The sequence below is a fragment of the Triplophysa dalaica genome, chromosome 25, assembly GCF_015846415.1.
Source record: "Triplophysa dalaica isolate WHDGS20190420 chromosome 25, ASM1584641v1, whole genome shotgun sequence".
Taxonomy (NCBI): Eukaryota; Metazoa; Chordata; class Actinopteri; order Cypriniformes; family Nemacheilidae; genus Triplophysa; species Triplophysa dalaica.
This window is the reverse complement of record NC_079566.1, coordinates 8,971,158-8,989,272: the sequence shown is the minus strand read 5'-3', so window position 1 is coordinate 8,989,272 and position 18,115 is coordinate 8,971,158. Positions and strand designations below refer to the sequence as shown.

At 38.6% G+C, this 18,115-nt stretch overlaps 1 protein-coding gene across 1 annotated transcript; it reads right to left on the bottom strand.

Moving 5' to 3' along the window:
- Positions 1-1,800: 1,800 nt before the first annotated feature.
- On the bottom strand, positions 1,801-18,115 carry topaz1 (testis and ovary specific TOPAZ 1). Its single transcript, XM_056740850.1, has 20 exons — positions 17,573-18,115; positions 15,287-17,348; positions 15,136-15,197; positions 14,960-15,030; positions 13,601-13,709; positions 13,440-13,489; positions 13,275-13,361; positions 13,098-13,161; positions 12,845-12,996; positions 12,664-12,756; positions 12,428-12,543; positions 10,502-10,568; positions 10,049-10,220; positions 6,548-6,648; positions 6,290-6,455; positions 6,061-6,213; positions 3,087-3,290; positions 2,705-2,882; positions 2,418-2,619; positions 1,801-2,215 (listed from the first exon to the last, which is right to left on the bottom strand). Exons 1-20 carry the CDS (start codon positions 17,886-17,888, stop codon positions 2,207-2,209), a joined length of 4,434 nt encoding a protein of 1,477 aa, XP_056596828.1. The 5' UTR covers positions 17,889-18,115; the 3' UTR covers positions 1,801-2,206.

Genomic DNA, 18,115 nt, shown 5'->3' with positions numbered 1-18,115 from the left:
CAGCAGAGATGGGGCCCAGCACTTTCGGAGCGGTCCGTCCATGTAAAGGGAGCGGCGTGCCACCGGACCCGCAAATGCCCTCTTGCCGTAACTAACTGGCTAATTGACCGCGGGAGGGTCCAGTGAGAATTGATTGGTGCCGGACTTCTAATTCTTTTGCTGATTCCTTATTTTCTTAATACTTATTTATTATATTATTTCTTTAGCTTTGTAGTTTAATTTATCTATTTTGTGATATTTGGGTTAAACGTCTCATTTAGTTTGTCAATGATTTCCCCCATGTGTGTTTATTTGGACTAGTCCTTATGTATTAATGTCTTTCTTTGTTTGATGGAGGAAGGTCAGTTTTGTTGCTTCTCAGTTTATTTTGTTGACCTTGTTTCTAAAGTTTAACCATATGTTTTGGTTTCTTATTTAATTTTGGAAAATGTTCAATTTGATTATTTTTCTAATAATGAAACAAGCAAAAATACTTTTGGGTCGTCCCTTTCAAAGCTATGATTTCTGTTAAAAGAAACTCCTATGGGTTGTTCTTCAGCAACAAAAGATAAGTTAAGGTTTAAGTGTTTTTTACCTGCGAGTTTAAGAGCTGCACAAAGTCCTGTAGAGATATGAACCACCCTGGCCACAATTATGTTTATTAGAAACCATAGCTCTTTCATTTCTATCAAATATGTAAACAATGTAATTTGCTCAATATACAGCGACTACAGGCAGCCAATGTAACTTAATGAAGAGATGAGTGGCGTGTGCTCTCTTCGATTCATTGAAGACCACTCCAACCGCTGCATTCTGGATCCTCTGTAGAGGTTTTGTTATACAAGCAGGAAGTCTAGCTAGGAGCGCATTGCCAGTCTGGCCAGAACAAGAGCCTGGACTAGGACCTGCGCAGCATGCTTGGATAAGAAAGGTCTTATTTTCCTGATATTGTAGAAGATGAATATTCAAATGCTCAAGATTCTAGCAGAATTCCATGCAAACGTAACCATTTCATTTATAATTTTAGAACGAGTCCTAAATAATTAAAATGTGCAGAAGCATACAGTGGTTACTGAGGTACAGTGTGTATTACTGATAGTGACGCACTATTCTCGGGTCTATTTGGCAAAACGTATTTATTTTAAATTATCCGAGACCAAAAGATACAAATATTATACCTGACCTGTGAATATTTTAGATAGGAATCCGCTCGGATCTTGGGTTTTCGGATGTGGACCCGTGAAGACCTCTAATTGCAACAAACTACCCAACTGACATAATCTGTTAATTTATGCTTCATTACAAGGGTGTATTTACGCAACAATAACATTTGACACGGATTATGCAAATCATCAGTAGTGTGCTTTTTGAGGGAGTTTATATTGGCAAGTCACACACCACAGTTCACCATTTTAGTGACTTTAAAAAGGTCAAATTAATTATACTGGATTGTCATCTAAAACCCTTGAAGTGCCATATTTTATACATAAAGACAAGGAAATTGCAATTCTCTTCATACCAGAATAAGTAGATATCCTGCATGTCGAACAGTTATTCATTTTAATATTCACCCACAACGTATTTAGCCTCCTATTACCTCTTTTTTTTTGTTTATATGGTTGTTCACACTGGCATAAACCCAAGCACTGGACTACTACACTAATGTTACATTTTACTTTGTAAACTGTGAAAATTGCAACCCTTACCCCTCTTAAACCAAACAACCTTTACCTTTATTTCCTAAATGTATATTAAAACAAAGAAACAGAACAGACATGACAAAATATACACTTGCACATCATAAAAGCAACTGACATCAGATTAGATCGAATAATTTTCTATTTATTTTTTTAAACAGAACAAACTGAAATGTGTACATCACTTTACAACCCAGACAAACCTGTACCGAATGATGACATGTATTTAAGTGCTTTGAGAACCACTGCGCTGAAGGATTTTCACATGTTAGTAACAGAAAGTTTCACACTGTTTTTGCCTGAGAATTGGAAACAGCTACACTAACTTGGTACTTCCACAAAAATGACACTGCACAAAAAAAGGAAATATTTACAGATGCGGCACAAAGTATTTAAGAGAAGATCTTTACAAAGCATTTGTGGCCGTTATTTATGCATTTTATTAATTCTCCATTCTACAAGAATAAAGTTTGTTGTTTCAGGTAATCTGAAGTTGATCTTCTTTCAATCCTTTTTTAGTCTTTTAAATATTAAGGACCCTGAAACAACAAAACAAATTCTCGAAACACTCCTTCAATAAAGTTTTTACCAGAGAAAAATATATGGAGAGAATGTAAATGAGATGAACAGAAACTTCACATAAATAATAATGTGCAAATATATTCAAATGAAAAGAACTTGACTAAGTCTGAGTCTGACACTCTTGTGTCTGTTCAAAAGCCTGTGCTCTTGTTAACTTACCCACATCTCTAGCGCCCACTGCTCGTTTTGAGTAAGCCATTTGTGGGCGGAGCCACGGTCCAGAATAAACAACTGTTCCTGTGTTTGATTGACAGCTGTGTAGCGTATGCTCAGTTTGGGGTTCGGAATGAGCGCAGCAGAGAGGAGTCGACAGCCAGCTGCCAGGTACATGCTCTCGGTTACATCCTCGACCTCGCCCTGCCTAAAATGAAAAACTTTTAAATAATCGCAGCCACCTTGACAGTGCAGTTCGGACCAGTTAACATATCCATTAATGTCTCACTCACCGTCTGAGTGTGATGATTATGGGCTGGGAGGGTCCAGTGGGGGCCTTAAGGTATGCTTTAACAGATGTGATGAACATTTCGAAGGCCAACGTCATCTCAATCTCAGTGAGACTACAAGGCAGAAACAAAGAGTCTTGTTCGCACACCACCGCAGAGTAATAGCCAGCTGACCGAGCACCTGGAACAGAAAACACAACAGCACACTGGATATGTAGAGCAAATGTGAAGTTTTATATAAAACACGCTTTGATATTCATTAAAAAAAGGTTTTTAGTTCTAAAAACTGAGGTTGATCTGTAAAAAATATTAAATACATTTTTATTAATGTCAGCAGAATGAAAAATCCTCAGGAAATGAAAATCATAAAAGCTGTAAGACTCACGATTGAAGAGAGTTCTGGCGCGGCTCCAGTTGTTCTGCTTGCCCAGTTTGTGGATGAGGTTCTGTAGCCGAGCGGTTTCAGGAACCATGCCCTGTGCTAACATAAACTCAAGAATATCCGAAGCAACCGGTAATGTCTGCTTCATCACGCACAGATGCAGATGAGCGTTGAACATTTCAGTATACTCATCTACCTGCACACCATCTGGGAAAATGAATTCAAAGTTTAATATGTTAAACAGAAAAATACATTTTAGTATACTTTAAAATAGTGATCGGTTGATATCCGGCAGGTCTCGACATTAACGCTTGTCCAGGACAAGTGAATGTTTTGTATGGGCAAGTGAAAGATAATTTTTTAAGTAACTTTAAAAACAATAACAGTGCTATGAAAAAAATCAGTCCTAGAATAATAAGAATTAAACAGAGCTGCATGTGTTTTGATGAATGCCGTAAGTGTGTAACAATTATCAATGTGGCAACGCATTGACTCCATGAAACTAGATGAGAATCCTGTTATTTGCGTTAAATACGTCATCTGGCTGTTCTTCGTTTCTAAATGAATGAGATGCAAAGATTAACATACTACTTGGTCGTGGAGTTTTCGGAGTCTGCACTGTATGAGTGTATAAAAGACATTAACTTCATCTCCCGTGTTGCTCAGAGTTTATTTTACGAGCATTTATTTTGCTGTTTGACTGAAGCCATCTTCAAACACACTAAAACTCAACAGCGCTCTAGACTCGTTTTTCCACTGGTCGCACCAACTTACAATTTGGTCGCACCTTTTTTATAGTAATCATAAAGATCTTGCATAGTATAGTAAATAACACAATAGTTTACTACAGTAATTTATGTGGAAGAATATACCACTATTGTATAGTAAAAAAACAAAATACAAAGAACTTTCAACAAATTGAGGGGAAACTAAAAATGATATGGCCTTAATTTATCCATATGTATGTAACAATGTAATTTATAAGTTATCTGCGTATCCATGTGAGGAACTACACTTGCACATTTTTTTAATGATGACAATAGAGACGTTTTGAACTTGTGCTACAACTGTTTGGCCTCTGTAGCACCACTGCTGTCCAAAAAAGAACAATGACACTAATAATAATTACTGCTTGCCTTTGTTCTATAGCAATCATGGAGAGTATTACCAAATTGAGGTGGCCGCAGTAGACACTAGGTTAAACACTTATAAGCAAATAATACCAATCAGAATCAGAAACCGTTACAGACATGCTCAAATTTGTTGGTACCCCTCCACAAAAAAGAAGAATTCACAGTTTTCTCTGAAATAACTTGAGACTGACAAAAGTAATTGGCATCCACCATCATTTATGCCACAATTAATAGAAATCCGATTTAGCTTTGGATTTTTTATTCAACATAATATTGTAAATAATAAAAGAAGTGAAAATGTAAATGGACAAAAATGATGGGAATATTTGTGACCTAATATTTTGATGCACAACCAAGGGAATCACTGCAAGCAAATGTTTTCTGTAGCTCTCAATGAGACTTCTGCACCTGTTAACAGGTAGTTTGGCCAACTCTTCCTGAGCAAACTGCTCCTGCTGTCTCAGGTTTGATGGGTGCCTTCTCCAGACTGCAAGTTTCAGCTCTTTCTTTGAATGTTCGATAGGAATCAGATCAGGACTCATAGAAGGCCACTTCAGAATAGTCCAAATATTGAGTAGTTTGTTCTTATCTATTCTTGTGTGATCTTAGCTGTGTGTTTTAGGTCATTATCCTGTTGAAGGACCCATGACCTGCGACTGAGACAGAGCTTTCTGACACTGGGCAGTACGATTTGCTCCAGAATGCCTCGATAGTCTTGAGATTTCATTGTGCCCTGCACAGATTCAAGGCACCATGTGCCACATGCAGCAAATCAGCCCCAAAACATAACAGAGCCTCCTCCATGTTTCATGTAGGTATGGTGTTCACCTCTTTGAAAGGTTTATTTTTTAGTGAACATAGAGCTGATGTGACTGGCCAAAAAGCTCCAGTTTTGACTCGTCTGTCCAAGGACATTCTCCCATAAAGATTGTGGCTTGTCAATATGAATTTAAGCAAATTCCAGTCTGCCTTTTTATTGTTTTCTTTCAAAAGTGTCCTCCTAGGTCTTCTTCCATGGAGCCCACTTCTGCTCAAAAAGCGAAGGATGATGTGATCAGAAACTGACGTACCTTTACCTTAGAGTTCAGCTTGTATCTCTTTGGCAGTTATCCTAGGTACTTTTTCTACCATTCACACTGTCCTTCTGTTCAATCTGGGGTTGATTTTCCTCTTTCGGCTGCGCCCAGGGAGGTTGGCTACAATTCCAAGGAGCTTAAACTTCTGAATAATATTTGCAACTGTTGTCAAAGGAACATGGAGATGGTCTTATAGTGTAGCGTTTACCTTTACAATGCTTGTCTATTATTTTCTTTCCAAGCTCGTCAGACAACTCCATCCTTTGCTTTCTCTGGTCCATGTTCAGTGTGATGCACACAATGATACCAAAAAGCACAGTGATTCATTAAGATTGGATACACATGTGATACTAATTAAAGAAACAAATTAGTTTGAAATATCACGATAATCCAATTATGTATTATCTTTTCTGAGGGGTACAAACAAATGTGTCCAGACCATTTTAGAATATCTTTGTAGAATAAGCATTAATTCATCTCTTTCCACGGCTTCTTTACTTTATTCTATGACATACCAAAGGCACGCAAGTATACATGATACAATAGCTTTTAATTTCATCACTCTTCAGGAGGAATGAGGCTGTAAGGGTACCAACAAATTTGAGCACATCTGAATATTGACACTTCACAAGTAATATTTGTACTCAGACAAGTAAATGACAAATTTACTTGTCCGAAGGACATCAAAAGTGGACATAACACTCCTACTCTTCCAAAGCATCTCTCATGTCATATCCAACAAAATGATTCGACAACAGAATGACTTACTTATAGGTTGTCTGAGTCCTGGCAAGTTGGCAAGTATGTCAAACGTATCTCTGTGAGACGTTCTCCCAGCTAAGAGAGTCAGGACACGCTTTCGACAGTCAATGTCAGCCGGGTCACAAGGCCACACCTTTGAGGTCACGAACCACTTATCAGCTGACGGAACAGAAATAAATACACTGGAAATCCCGTTGTGCGGATTCTGAACAAGATATTAAAAACTCGCCTTTACCTCTGAGCATCTTCAGAGCGCCCTCAATGCTCCCGCTGTGGAGAAAGAGTTCAGTTGCAGAGGTGACCAGCTGACAGCGAGACACCTTGTATTCATTACCCATAAATCCCTTCAGTGTGGTGAACTCAATCTGAAGTCCGAACATCACGTTGACCAGCTTTACCCCCTATTTGTAGGACAGCGAGGGACAGACATACAGTAGTCAGTCAAGGGTTCATTACAGTATGGCGTGCTTACACAAACCGGATACACACTCACCTTATTCCATTCTCGTGTCCCGTGGTACCTAAAAATCAGTGAGACTCCGATTCTTCCCAGGGTGATTTTCACCATATCGTCGGATGGGACTTGCTGACATACTAACAAAAGGACAATGTGAAAATCCACCCATTGTAATAAAAAACAGGAACATATCTGTAGTGAATCTCCTTGACTTCGTTTTTTTTAAGATATAGAGATTTGAGCCAAAGAGCAAGCAAATATTTTGTAGCAGATTAAAATTTCCATGGCCCTTACAAGAATCATGTGAATCTGGCCTGAAAAACAATTTTCACTTTACACACTTGGTTCAGCCTTCAATGTTATGTTGTGTTTATTTTCCACGTTTTAGTAGGGATTTTAACAATGTAAAGTGAGCCGCTTGAAAATCTTTTATATCTGACGATTCAAGTCGGTTGAGATATTTAATGAATTTGAACAGCAGGGTCCACTGGGTTTACTGTAAACTTGAAAAACGTGAATATGATGATATTTCTAAACCCTTGTGCTGTGTTCAAAACCTTAAAATGACCCGAACACAACATGAGGGTTAAATATATAGAAATCCAAGAAAAGCAGAAAGTATTAGTTTGTTTAGATTAAAGAGACATTTGAATTCGATTTGGAATTTGTTTTAAAATTGAAGTTTAATTTTGTTATTTGACATAAAACAATTACATTTTAGTAAGAAAATGTGCAGGGTCATTCTGTGTCAACTCAACCAAAGGGCCCGGCACAAATTTAATCATTATAATTACAGAAGCAAGACCAACATCCGCAGTGACCAAAGCCAAAATATTAAATGACACCGATGAAAAGTTATTGAGTAATCAATTTATTTGTAAAATTATAATTTTCACTAATTCTCACACTTGTTTAGGTATGCATTTACAACCTGATCACTGTGCTGGTTAACACCATCTGCACTTCTATTTCTTATTTCTTTTTCTATTGTTATTATTTTTATATATACATTCACATTTTTTATAAATTGTAATGATGTTTTATTGTTTCTTAAAATATAAAGTTGTATTTGTGATCTTAAATCATTTGCATTTTAAGTCTACTTGTTTCTCCTCGTCAATCATTTAATGTTAAGTACTTTGAATTGCGCTATCTAAATAAACATGCCTAGCCTTGCCTTGAAGTTTGGAGCCGTATTAGATGAGGTAAAAAAATAAAATGAGAAATATTCCAGCATCATAATTTTATTAAGTGCATTTTTGTGTTCTCTTTGCAAAATGTGCATGCCTCTATCTCCAGAACTGTTACAGGTACCTTAATGTCCTTTAACATTGTTGTACTTGACCAACCCTTTTTTTGGGAACAATATTCTTAAAGTCCTTTTATGTTTAGTCTTAGAGGTAAATGATTCTTTTCAAATTTGGGCCATTTTTTAAAAATCTGGTAATTAATTTATTTTAAAGAGCAATTTTACATGTAATGTTGAAACCAAAAAACATATCTTTTTTCCTTCTATTAACAAGAATTTTTAATGGATCTTTTAATTATTATTCATCGGTGGCATTTCATATTTTTTTACATCACTCCAGATGTTGGTCTTCCTTCTACAAAAATGTTAAAAAATATATATATTTTTGTTGATTTGCCACGGAATGACCCTGCAAGCATTTGAGAAATGAAAGGGCAGTTTTTCATTTCCAATTTGTCTCAACTCATTTGGTAAAAATAAACTGTGAATAAACCGTATTGTAAGATCAGTATCATGAACTGCATCACTGCATTAAGTTTTATTCAACGAATCAGATTTTATTTTTAATCAAATAAAGCTATTCTATCATTTTCAACTAACTTTTCAGCCCACAATATCCGAATTAATTAACCAGTCTTACATAATGAGCAAAGCTAATTCACATCTTGCACTCTCTGTTGTTTACTTTAAATGATCTCTTACATTCGTTAGTGACTGAAAAGTTCAATAGTTTAACTCAATCGGTCAAATGAGTCATTCTGAACGCAATGTGTATTCATACTGGTGAACTTGCCGTCTACAGATTACGCCGATTCAACGATCCAACTTTACAGCTGAAGACGTTACAATGATGGTTAATAGTTAACTTAAGACATTTCAAGAAATTAAATGTACTTGGATGCAAAACAAGCAGCTGTGAAACACAGCTACCTCTTGTTCTGCAACTCTTTTTAGCGTCTCAGTGTGCTGATAACGAAACGGCGCCTTCACTGTGGCGTAATGCCACAACTGCAGTTACAAATTACAGTCTGTTAAATGCACCCAGGATTTCTTGTGTAGACACTAGGGATGAGTCACGAATTTCGAATATTCGATTAGATTTTTTAATTATAGAATTTCGAATAGTGTGTGCGATCTTAAAGAATTTGCTGTGTTTTCATGCGTAACGTGTTCAAGTAACCAAAGGGCGGCGGTGCCAATAACGTCGCAAATCTAAAGGCTGTCATTCAAGAGACAATAAAAAGTTTCTAACAACAATTGTTAAAGAAGTTCCGCACACTGTAGACCCGCGTGGCATAACGGATAAGATAAATTGAGACGGTGAGTTCTGTGTGGGGGTCCTTTAATAAAATGAATGAGAATAAAGTGCAGTGCAAACTCTGCAATGCAAAGCTGGCTTATCTTGGATCAACAACTACGATGCACAGTCATTTGAGGGCGATCACCCAGCAGGTCCATCCACAAGTCAGCAATCAGTTGCTAGTTTTATGGTCAGACCAACCAATTTGGATACCAAACGGGCGGAGCAAATAATGGCTTCAATTACTAAGATGATCGCTAAGGATATGCTTCCGATCGGCTTTGTTGAAGGAGAGGGCTTTAAAAATCTTATGGTGTTTGTACAGCCCGAGTTTACTGTTCGTCTAGAAAAACGATCACTGCCAGACTGGAGAAACTTTTTCATGACAATTGAAACTTAAGCCTTTTGAGCTGTTGATTCATGAAATCGTTCGGGACTGTTAACAAATGCCGTCATTCGGTTAATATATTTTAACGCGTTTTAAGTCTGGTCCAAAATCTTTATGGCTTTATTATATTTTTCTTGATCAACCACACTGCTGTTTTTTAGTTGGTATAAATGCGCATGCTCATATTTTACAAGGAAATGTCTTAGCGTTATGAGGTACGACGTACTGTTAATAAGTGCCCTCATTCGGTTGTTAATATATTAATGTTTCAGCGCGTTATCTTAATGCATGGCTTTATGTAAGATTGCCAATTCCATAATAAATAAAGCAGTGTGTCGTCATGGATTTAATGCTTAAATGGGGGGGAGGGGTGTGAATTTAGAATAATCTTCGAATAGTTCTCATCGATCTTCGAATATTATTTTTGCTTTAAATGCCCATCCTAGTAGACACCCGACATAATTTTGGCGAGTGTCTGAGCCGGCATGACATTTGACGGAGGTGGCCGCCTCCAATTTCTCTATGCAGGAGAGACCCTGAATTAGTTCACAACAAACAAGCCTATACTCGCATATCCAAAAAACAAATGTCTGTGTATACCTGATTCGGCAAACGGCTCGTACGGGAGAGTAAGTTTGTCTTTGGGCTCTTTTAACAATGCCATAGTAACACAGCAGTAGAACCTGTGAAGTTCGCTGGTACTGTGTGGACCTGCACAAACATCACAGAACACGTGTGCCATGCCAGACCAGTCCTCCCAATGCTTCAACATCTGGCCAAACACAAACAGAGTGGCGCACATGCTTCAAAATTGAAATGACTAATTGTTTAACAATTCAAATGAATAACCAAATCAAGCAATTAACAACAATTTTATGATTAATCAATTTGTCTATTAATTAATTTGTCTTTCTTTTGTTTTATGCTAATAAAAAAAATTATGGTAACATTTATGGTAATCCTTTTTCATTAACATTGCAAACATTTTAATATTGAATTCTTATAAATTGTGCAACCCTTGTATAATAAATGACAGGAAAATCCTAATCTTACCTCTACCCTGACAACAGCTTGGGCCAGATCAGACAGCTCTGCAGTGTGAGGGTTAGTGGCCAGAGCCCTTCAGATGCAGAAGAAAGTAACATCACAAAGTTTTGAGCACATCTTAGAGGGGTCATATGGCACGAACTAGGCATGGGTCGATTTTAAGCATCCGTGTTGTCAAAACCACTACAAATTCCTGTTATACAATTCCTGCGATAGTCACATTTTTTTCTCGTCCTCAAAGACGGAAAGTGCAGGAATCCCTCAGGTTATGTGCAGCGATAGCGTAACAAGCCACGTGGCCCCTCCCCCTTTAGTTGGTGTAAATAGTCAGTGAGTGAGAGTCAACTGTGTGCAGGATTTCCCGTCTAAAAAGACGCAGTTAAAAAACTCGCTGGCATTGTTTTATTACAAACAGCAGCCGAACGCCATGACTTCAGAGGCTGCATCTGTGCACGAAGGCAGCCCAGAGAAACAGATAGGCAGTGTAACGGAAGTCTATTTTAATTAGAAACAGAGAGTGTCTTTGCAATAACTAATCACATATTTAAAAACAACTATACAAATTTCTCGCTGGAAATGCATTCAAAAGTTGTTGAAAGTGAAAATTTAACGTATTATGTATAGAAAACTATGCTCCAACGGGTGTTTCAGCTGCCATTTTATTTTTCGAGCTTGGGCCTTCTCGACCAATCACGTTCCTCACATGTTGTAATGGAAACGACAGGTCTCTGTCACTGGTTAGGTGTGAAAAGGGTGTTTTTTTCCAGAAAAGTTGAACTTTTTTCAACTTCAATATTATAATGTAGAACAGACACTAACAGGTTCAAAAAGGTAGTCAAGTCAGAATAAATACTATTTGGCTAATTAACTAGCCCAACATGAACTTTGAACTAGGTGACCATGCTTACATTCCTGCATAATAATTAAAAAAATAAATGTGTAAAAAGTAAACGTCTCCGATGACTGCGTTTTTACAGAAATTGTTTTCATTGTTGAGCTGCATGTTGAGGCTCACTTAATAAGTGACTGTATTTTTTTCATTTAAAGTGATTTTTTACGTTCTGAACTTCTGATTATTGTTGAGGTTAAGGCTCACTTAACTGACTGCATTTATTTCAATTTAATTAAGAAGAACTTATTTATTTTAATGATTTAACCTGACATGTTTACTGTTCCAGAATGTTCTATACATTACTTAAAAATAAAACATATTGTGTTCAGTGGAAAAAAAAAACTTGTTTTTATTTAAAAATAACACATTGTAGATATGTAATAGTAATACCGTGGCACTGTGAAACCGTGGTTGTTTTGTTCAAGGTTATCACACCATCTCGTACCGGCCCATCCCTAGCACGAACACATGTGTTTCTGTTTCTTTGGTGTGTTATAAGTTGCCCATGCATGTATTAGACAGGTAAAGATGCACAAATGAAAGTGTGGGAATAAAAGATGCATTCTATCTAAAAGCGAATGCTCACCCACACATGCCTGAAATGCCTCATGTAACCAAACCCACACAAACCTACGTCAGTTCGTGGTATGATTTTATTAGGACAGCCCAGATGTATCTGTCGATACAATTACTTTGGAACCTGATGTTCAAAATATGGTAAGAGGCGTTACATTTCTGCCTCATGCTTGCAGTATTCCACCAATTACTAAGCACTGGTTAACTGGCCAATCATAACACACAAGAATCAGCACGTTTCAGAGAGGTGGGGCAAAGAGGAGTTAAAACATGCACGGTATGTGGAAAATACAGGGTTTTGTAACCTTAAATTGTGTATACACATTGCATTACATCTAAAACAAATGATAATATTTGTTTTAGCCGTGTCATTTGAACCCTTTAACATACCTTATATATTACGCATTCTTACAAATATATACATTACATACAATCTCAGCAAGAGAGAGAGAGAGAGAGAATACCTGCATTTAACAGCAAGGAAAATGTCCATCTGTTGTCTTGGAACCTGCATCATTTCCAGGTGACTCTGCATGACTTCACACTGATCAACACCAAACACACATCCAGCCTCAACAATCTAAACACACACAACAGACTACAACAGTTAAAGAGAAATGTCATAAAAAACGATAATAAGTCAATTATAATCTTAAATATTATAACCATATATGATCTCATACCCGACTCTGAATCTTACCTTGGAGGTGAGTAGAATGAGCTCAGATATAGAGTCCATCAGGCCTCTATCCCTCACATGTTTATAAGCAGCTAACACAATCTCAGGAGAAGGCTGACATGTCAAATCACACACAAGTTGTCATATGCAGTCACAAACATACACATATAATATGAGATTTCACAAAGGCAAACACACTCACTAGACTCTTGTGCGTGAGAAGCAGGTTGATGATGTCCACAAACTTCCTCAGGAAGCCCAGATTAAGAAGACAAAAGAGCAGAGAGTCGACAATCTCCTGACTAAAACTCACTCCGGGGGAACACTTGCTGTAATATTCCAGAAACACCTCCACTTCACGTAGAAACACAGAGGGAGAAAAAACGAGAATCCGAGTGATCCTTTAGTCTCAAATTCATGTTGCTTTATTGATCTGCCTAATACAAATCTGTTACCTGCTCGCAGCACAGTATTAGGGTTACCCACTAAACAGAACCTCTGTATTCTCTCCATACAGAACTGAAACAGGAAAACAAAATAAACTAACACAAGCAGACACTATTCAAACAATGTGAATTAAAACAGAAGAGAGAAATCATAGAAAAACAGTGAATGGGTATAGCACTGCACACCGTTTCATCTCCATCCCTTGGTATGTGTGAGAATCGACAACAATGTCGCTGGCAGAAGTTGTGTTCATCAAAGTAGAACCAACAATACTAAAAACAAGAGAAAGGGAAAGAATGCTGAATACAGAAAAAAATCCACAAAAAGAGAGAAAATGTGTCGACACTTACATGATTTGAAGATCTTGAAGCACAGGAGTCTTTTGCAGTATTACCATATCCTAGGACATAGATTTTTTTTGCAAAGAATCTTAATGTAAAGTTTGATAACATGAATAAATATAACAGCCATTTGACTTTGAATGAATTAAAGCCAATGAGTTCTGACTTACCGAAACTGTTTGTGTCCATTACAAGCATTGACGTTCTTGAGTTCATCACCTTAATGCTGTACACATTCGCATTTTTGATCTCCTGATTGTTATTCAAGTCTACGGCAGTCTGCAAGAAAAAGACAGTAAATAAAAAAAAATTAAGAAAGTAAGAGACCATTACAGTTTTAATTTAATCAGCATTTCTAGATGTATTGTGGTTATTCCAGTCATGAATTTTAACAAATCAAACCTCAGGAGTGACAAAGTCATCAAACAGTTATGAGAAAGACTGACAGCATGAAAAGACACGTATGATATTTTTTTAGGTTTTCCTAAAAACATGTACCAATATTTCTGTTGTTTTGCTTCACTATGTTAAATGTGCTCAGGTTTGACATGGTCAACTTCTCAAAAATCTAGTTGGTCGTATGACGTAGTATTTCTGTGCTTAATGCACTCCCCCAGCGTTCATATAGGTTATGAAAAGATTTTTTCGAACATGAAAATCCGTTTCATAACAACTTTTCTTAGTCCTTTGTTGGACCATTCTCCTGAAAAAGCATGCTGACGCTTCAACCCCCAAGAGGAAGAAGAAAGAGCACACCCACGTTTCACGTGATTTAGTTCCACGCACAACCATCAGGTTCCAAAGCAATTGTACTGACAGGTACACCCAGCTTACTTGTGTATACATTTTGGCAGTCTTTTTCAAATCATACCACAAACTGTCGTAGATTTGTATGGGTGTAGTTATACAAGAAGTTTCGGGCAGGTCTGGGTGAGCATTCGCTTTAAGATAGAATCCATCTTTTGTTCCCACGCTTTCATTTGTACAATTTCACGTGTCCAATACATGCATGAGCAACTTATAACACACCAAAAACACGTATCCGCGCCATATGACCCCATAAATGATAGATTGGCAGAGGGGTGTGTGGGGTCTGAAAAAACAGAACATCTTTTCTGTTGTTTTGCACCGTTTCTCCAGTTTTAAGTGTTCTGCAAATAAATGCAAATACTAACAATATTTGTATTTGAAATTTGCGGAAATATGTCATCAGTTTGCCAAAAGAATCAAAAACAACAAAAAAACCTTGCATCTCCAAAACTGCTACTTTTCAGGAAATGTTTACACTTAGTTGTCAAAGTTGACAATCTGTTTTAATATGTTTTTTTGGTTAAACATTTGCAACCCACAGACAAACATGAAGGGCGATCCATAGTGAAGAGTTCGGAAAAAGCAAAAATCATAAAAAATAGAGATACAAGGTCTGTGCCCGACAGTGACGATGTGTTATAGATGAGTATATACATCCTGTTTTGGTGCAAAATTTTCATACACAGAAAAAAACCCCACATGCATATTAGCACACTGACCTCAGACTTTAAAGCAGATGTGAACTGAAGGCCCTTAGAAGGTTGAGCTTTATTACTCTCCATCTCTTTTACTGTAGGTGAGACAAACACACAAAATGACCCTGCATTCAGCATTATTCACAAAAAATTACTTCATACTATTGATTTATATGCAAAAATATGTAAAAAATCTGCACCTGTCCGAGGACGATCATCTTTCATGTTTTCAAGTTTCAAGTCTGGTGCAGATTTGCCGCAACTTAAAAAAATTGACAGATGATGATATGATGACAGAAACGCTGAAGAAACACAAGAACCATATCTAATAAAACAGTAAAAACATTTTACCTGTCTGTATCCAAGTCCCACACAATCTTGCAGTGATTCCCAGTTTGAAATTTTGTATTAGTCTCCTCATGGTTTGCCATTGTTCCCCGTTTATTTACGGTTTCACCAGCAACCACAGCTCCAAACAAATCTGGATCGTCCTGAATCACATCCAGAATAAGTACATCTTCTTCATACGCTCGAGAAACATCCAGAAAGCCTTCGGGAACCATACAATCCTTTACAGATTGTGACGGGTTGACCCCTCTATCTTTAATGTGACTTGTGACATCATCATTTAACCGCAAGCCCCCTGGTTCATCATGTTCCACATGTTCCTCATCTGAAGACGGCTTACCGTCTCGTTCATTTTCATCCGCAGAAGACGATGAATTTGTGACCGTAGAGCTGTCAAACCCTCTTCTACGTTTCCTCTTTCCAGAATAGGGCGGCTTACTGTTGAGCGTACGCGAGACAGGTTTTTGAGTAACCTGTACTGCTGCGGAAGGGGACGTGGATGAGGACAGGCACTGTGCTTTCAGAGTTTCCACTTTAAGACAAAGTTCAGAAAGTGAATCTGGGTTGTAAAGAGCACCAGCACCAATTTTGGGCTCCACTTGATTTTCAACCAATGGGGTTTGGCTGACAGGACAGGTAGTGAATGGGGTACATTTGGAATTTAAAATACATCTGGATGGTGAGGTTGAATCTTCTGTTGCGAGGACTGAAACAACAAGCTGATTTTCACACTCGAATGAGATGGCTTTCTGACCAGGCGTACCGAGAATGCAATGATTTTCTATACGTTGGGATTTAGGACTTCTCCCCTCTGAATTGAATACATGAGTAAATTCTTCTTTGTCAACCTGATTGTTTTTTTCAAATGCTGAGAACTCAGGAACATGACTGGAATCCTCAAAAGCTCTCTGCACACTTCGTTGTGACTCAAGCTTCTCACCTGACACAGAAGAAACTGCTTGCGCCTCCAGTGCTTCTATGCAAGGTGTGTCTTGAACACCCTTTTCAGGTATGCATGTAGAAGTAGTTGGCGTAACTGGGAATGATGAGGTCACAATCCAGCGGTGTCCGCTAAGCAATGATCTCAGTTCATCCGGAGGGCCCGATCTGGGAAAGGGCCACGTTTTGCAGACGCGAGCACAAGACGACTGATAGAAAAACGCGTAAGCTTGTGTTCTCTGGCAGGAGAAACTCTCAAGCAAGTTCAGTTCAGCCCCCAAATCGTCATTTGTTTCATTGTCCTCCTCCCCCTCATCCAGAGAGAGACCGCCGTTCTCACTTTCAGCCTCACTTCTGAAACCACAACCATTCACTGCAGGAACTCTTCGGAGTATTATTGGAGGTACCCGAAGCTCCAGGCTGGTCGTACCTTCGCAAATTTCAGGGACGTTCTTCATCAGAAATGTATTTTCTGCGTCACCATTACAAACGCTAGGAGTAGCTCCATCGGCCACACGATCAACCTGTATCCTCTTGCCGTCTGGATAGACATCACAATCCCTGACAAATCCATCCTCTACCGTCTCTGAAACACACTTGCAGCCTGTACCTCCCGACGGCGGATCACCTGATGAGAAAGAAGTACAGCTATTGGTTGGAGTGGAAACTTCCCAGGACTGGTTGTCAATCTTACTCCTAAGCTTCTTGACACCACAGCGATGAGGATGCATCAGAAACCCGAATTCTTTCTTTAGGCACTGAACTGTTTTGTGCCTTTTTAGTGTTAGTAACTCCGGCAAGACGCATGAGAAATCACGGGATGTTATCGCAAACACTCGGGCTACGTCACACAGTTTCAACATGGGGTATTTCTCGAACTGGAAATTCGGTGCGGTGGGGGGTAGAAGGGGCTTTGAAATGTGACCAGCGCGTTTCCGCCGTGCAGTCAGACCGGGGCAGCCGACTCGTGGCCTGTTAGCGAGTAAATGGGCCATATTCTTACTAGGGGGAGGGCTGTATTTTACATCACCACACAAAGCACAGCACGAATTTTTCACCAATCGTTTTAGGTCCTTCCTCGAGCCTGACCTAAGACATCTCCTCAGCTCAACTCTTGAGCTGCTATCTGCAATAAGAGAGAATAAAGGTGTGAGAGAGCAAACATTTTTAAAGTCTCCTTCCCCTAGGCGACTTATATTCGCCTAGTTGCGAAGAGATGAAGCAATTAATGGCTAAGAAATACTGTGCAGAATCATTTTATGAGTTCAAATGATCTATAATAATTAAGAAAGCTATAAATTCCATCAAAGAGGTGGTTTGTTAAAAACATGTGTGTGTGTTAAGACGTACTTGGTGTTCGTCCAGACAAATTGCATCTGCTTTGACTTGCACGAGAAGTTTGAGCTCTCCGGACCTCCGTCTTGATGGTCGTTTTTACCTGTGCGCCGGACTCACCAAAACCATGAATGCAAACTTTTTTCGGTCTTCCCGGACCCCGACGATGAGGTTTCTGCCCCAAAATATCCGCACCGCCAGTATGTCCAACATATCTTGGATCTACTTCTCTTACCTGCCGTGCAGGTGACGTTTGCTCAGCAGTTTCACCGCGCGGCTCTGTAGACTTAATTGAAATACTACCGGATTTCACAGACACGTTATTGTTCATGTAGGACAGCGCGCTGCATCGCGAGTCGTTCTGCGCGTGCGTCGCTCGTCTAACGCAGTTTCGCTGTTTTTTCTCGGCGAAACACAAAGCTAATCTCAAACGATAGCAGATTTGCTTTTTATGATCACACAATCTTTTCAACACTTTGCCGTGAGACGCCCACTGGCTCCTCGTGCGGGGACCTCGAGTCTCAGCAATTTCAACTTTACTGTCACTAATGTCACTTA

Excerpts from the sequence above, each read along its gene's own strand:
- topaz1 (XM_056740850.1), bottom strand. The coding sequence starts at position 17,888 with ATGAACAATAACGTGTCTGTGAAATCCGGTAGTATTTCAATTAAGTCT. Across the intron at positions 15,031-15,135 it reads AGATGATCGTCCTCGGACAG|TAAAAGAGATGGAGAGTAAT; the intron begins GTGCAGATTTTT and ends TCTCACCTACAG. Across the intron at positions 12,544-12,663 it reads TCATTCTACTCACCTCCAAG|ATTGTTGAGGCTGGATGTGT; the intron begins GTAAGATTCAGA and ends GTGTGTGTTTAG.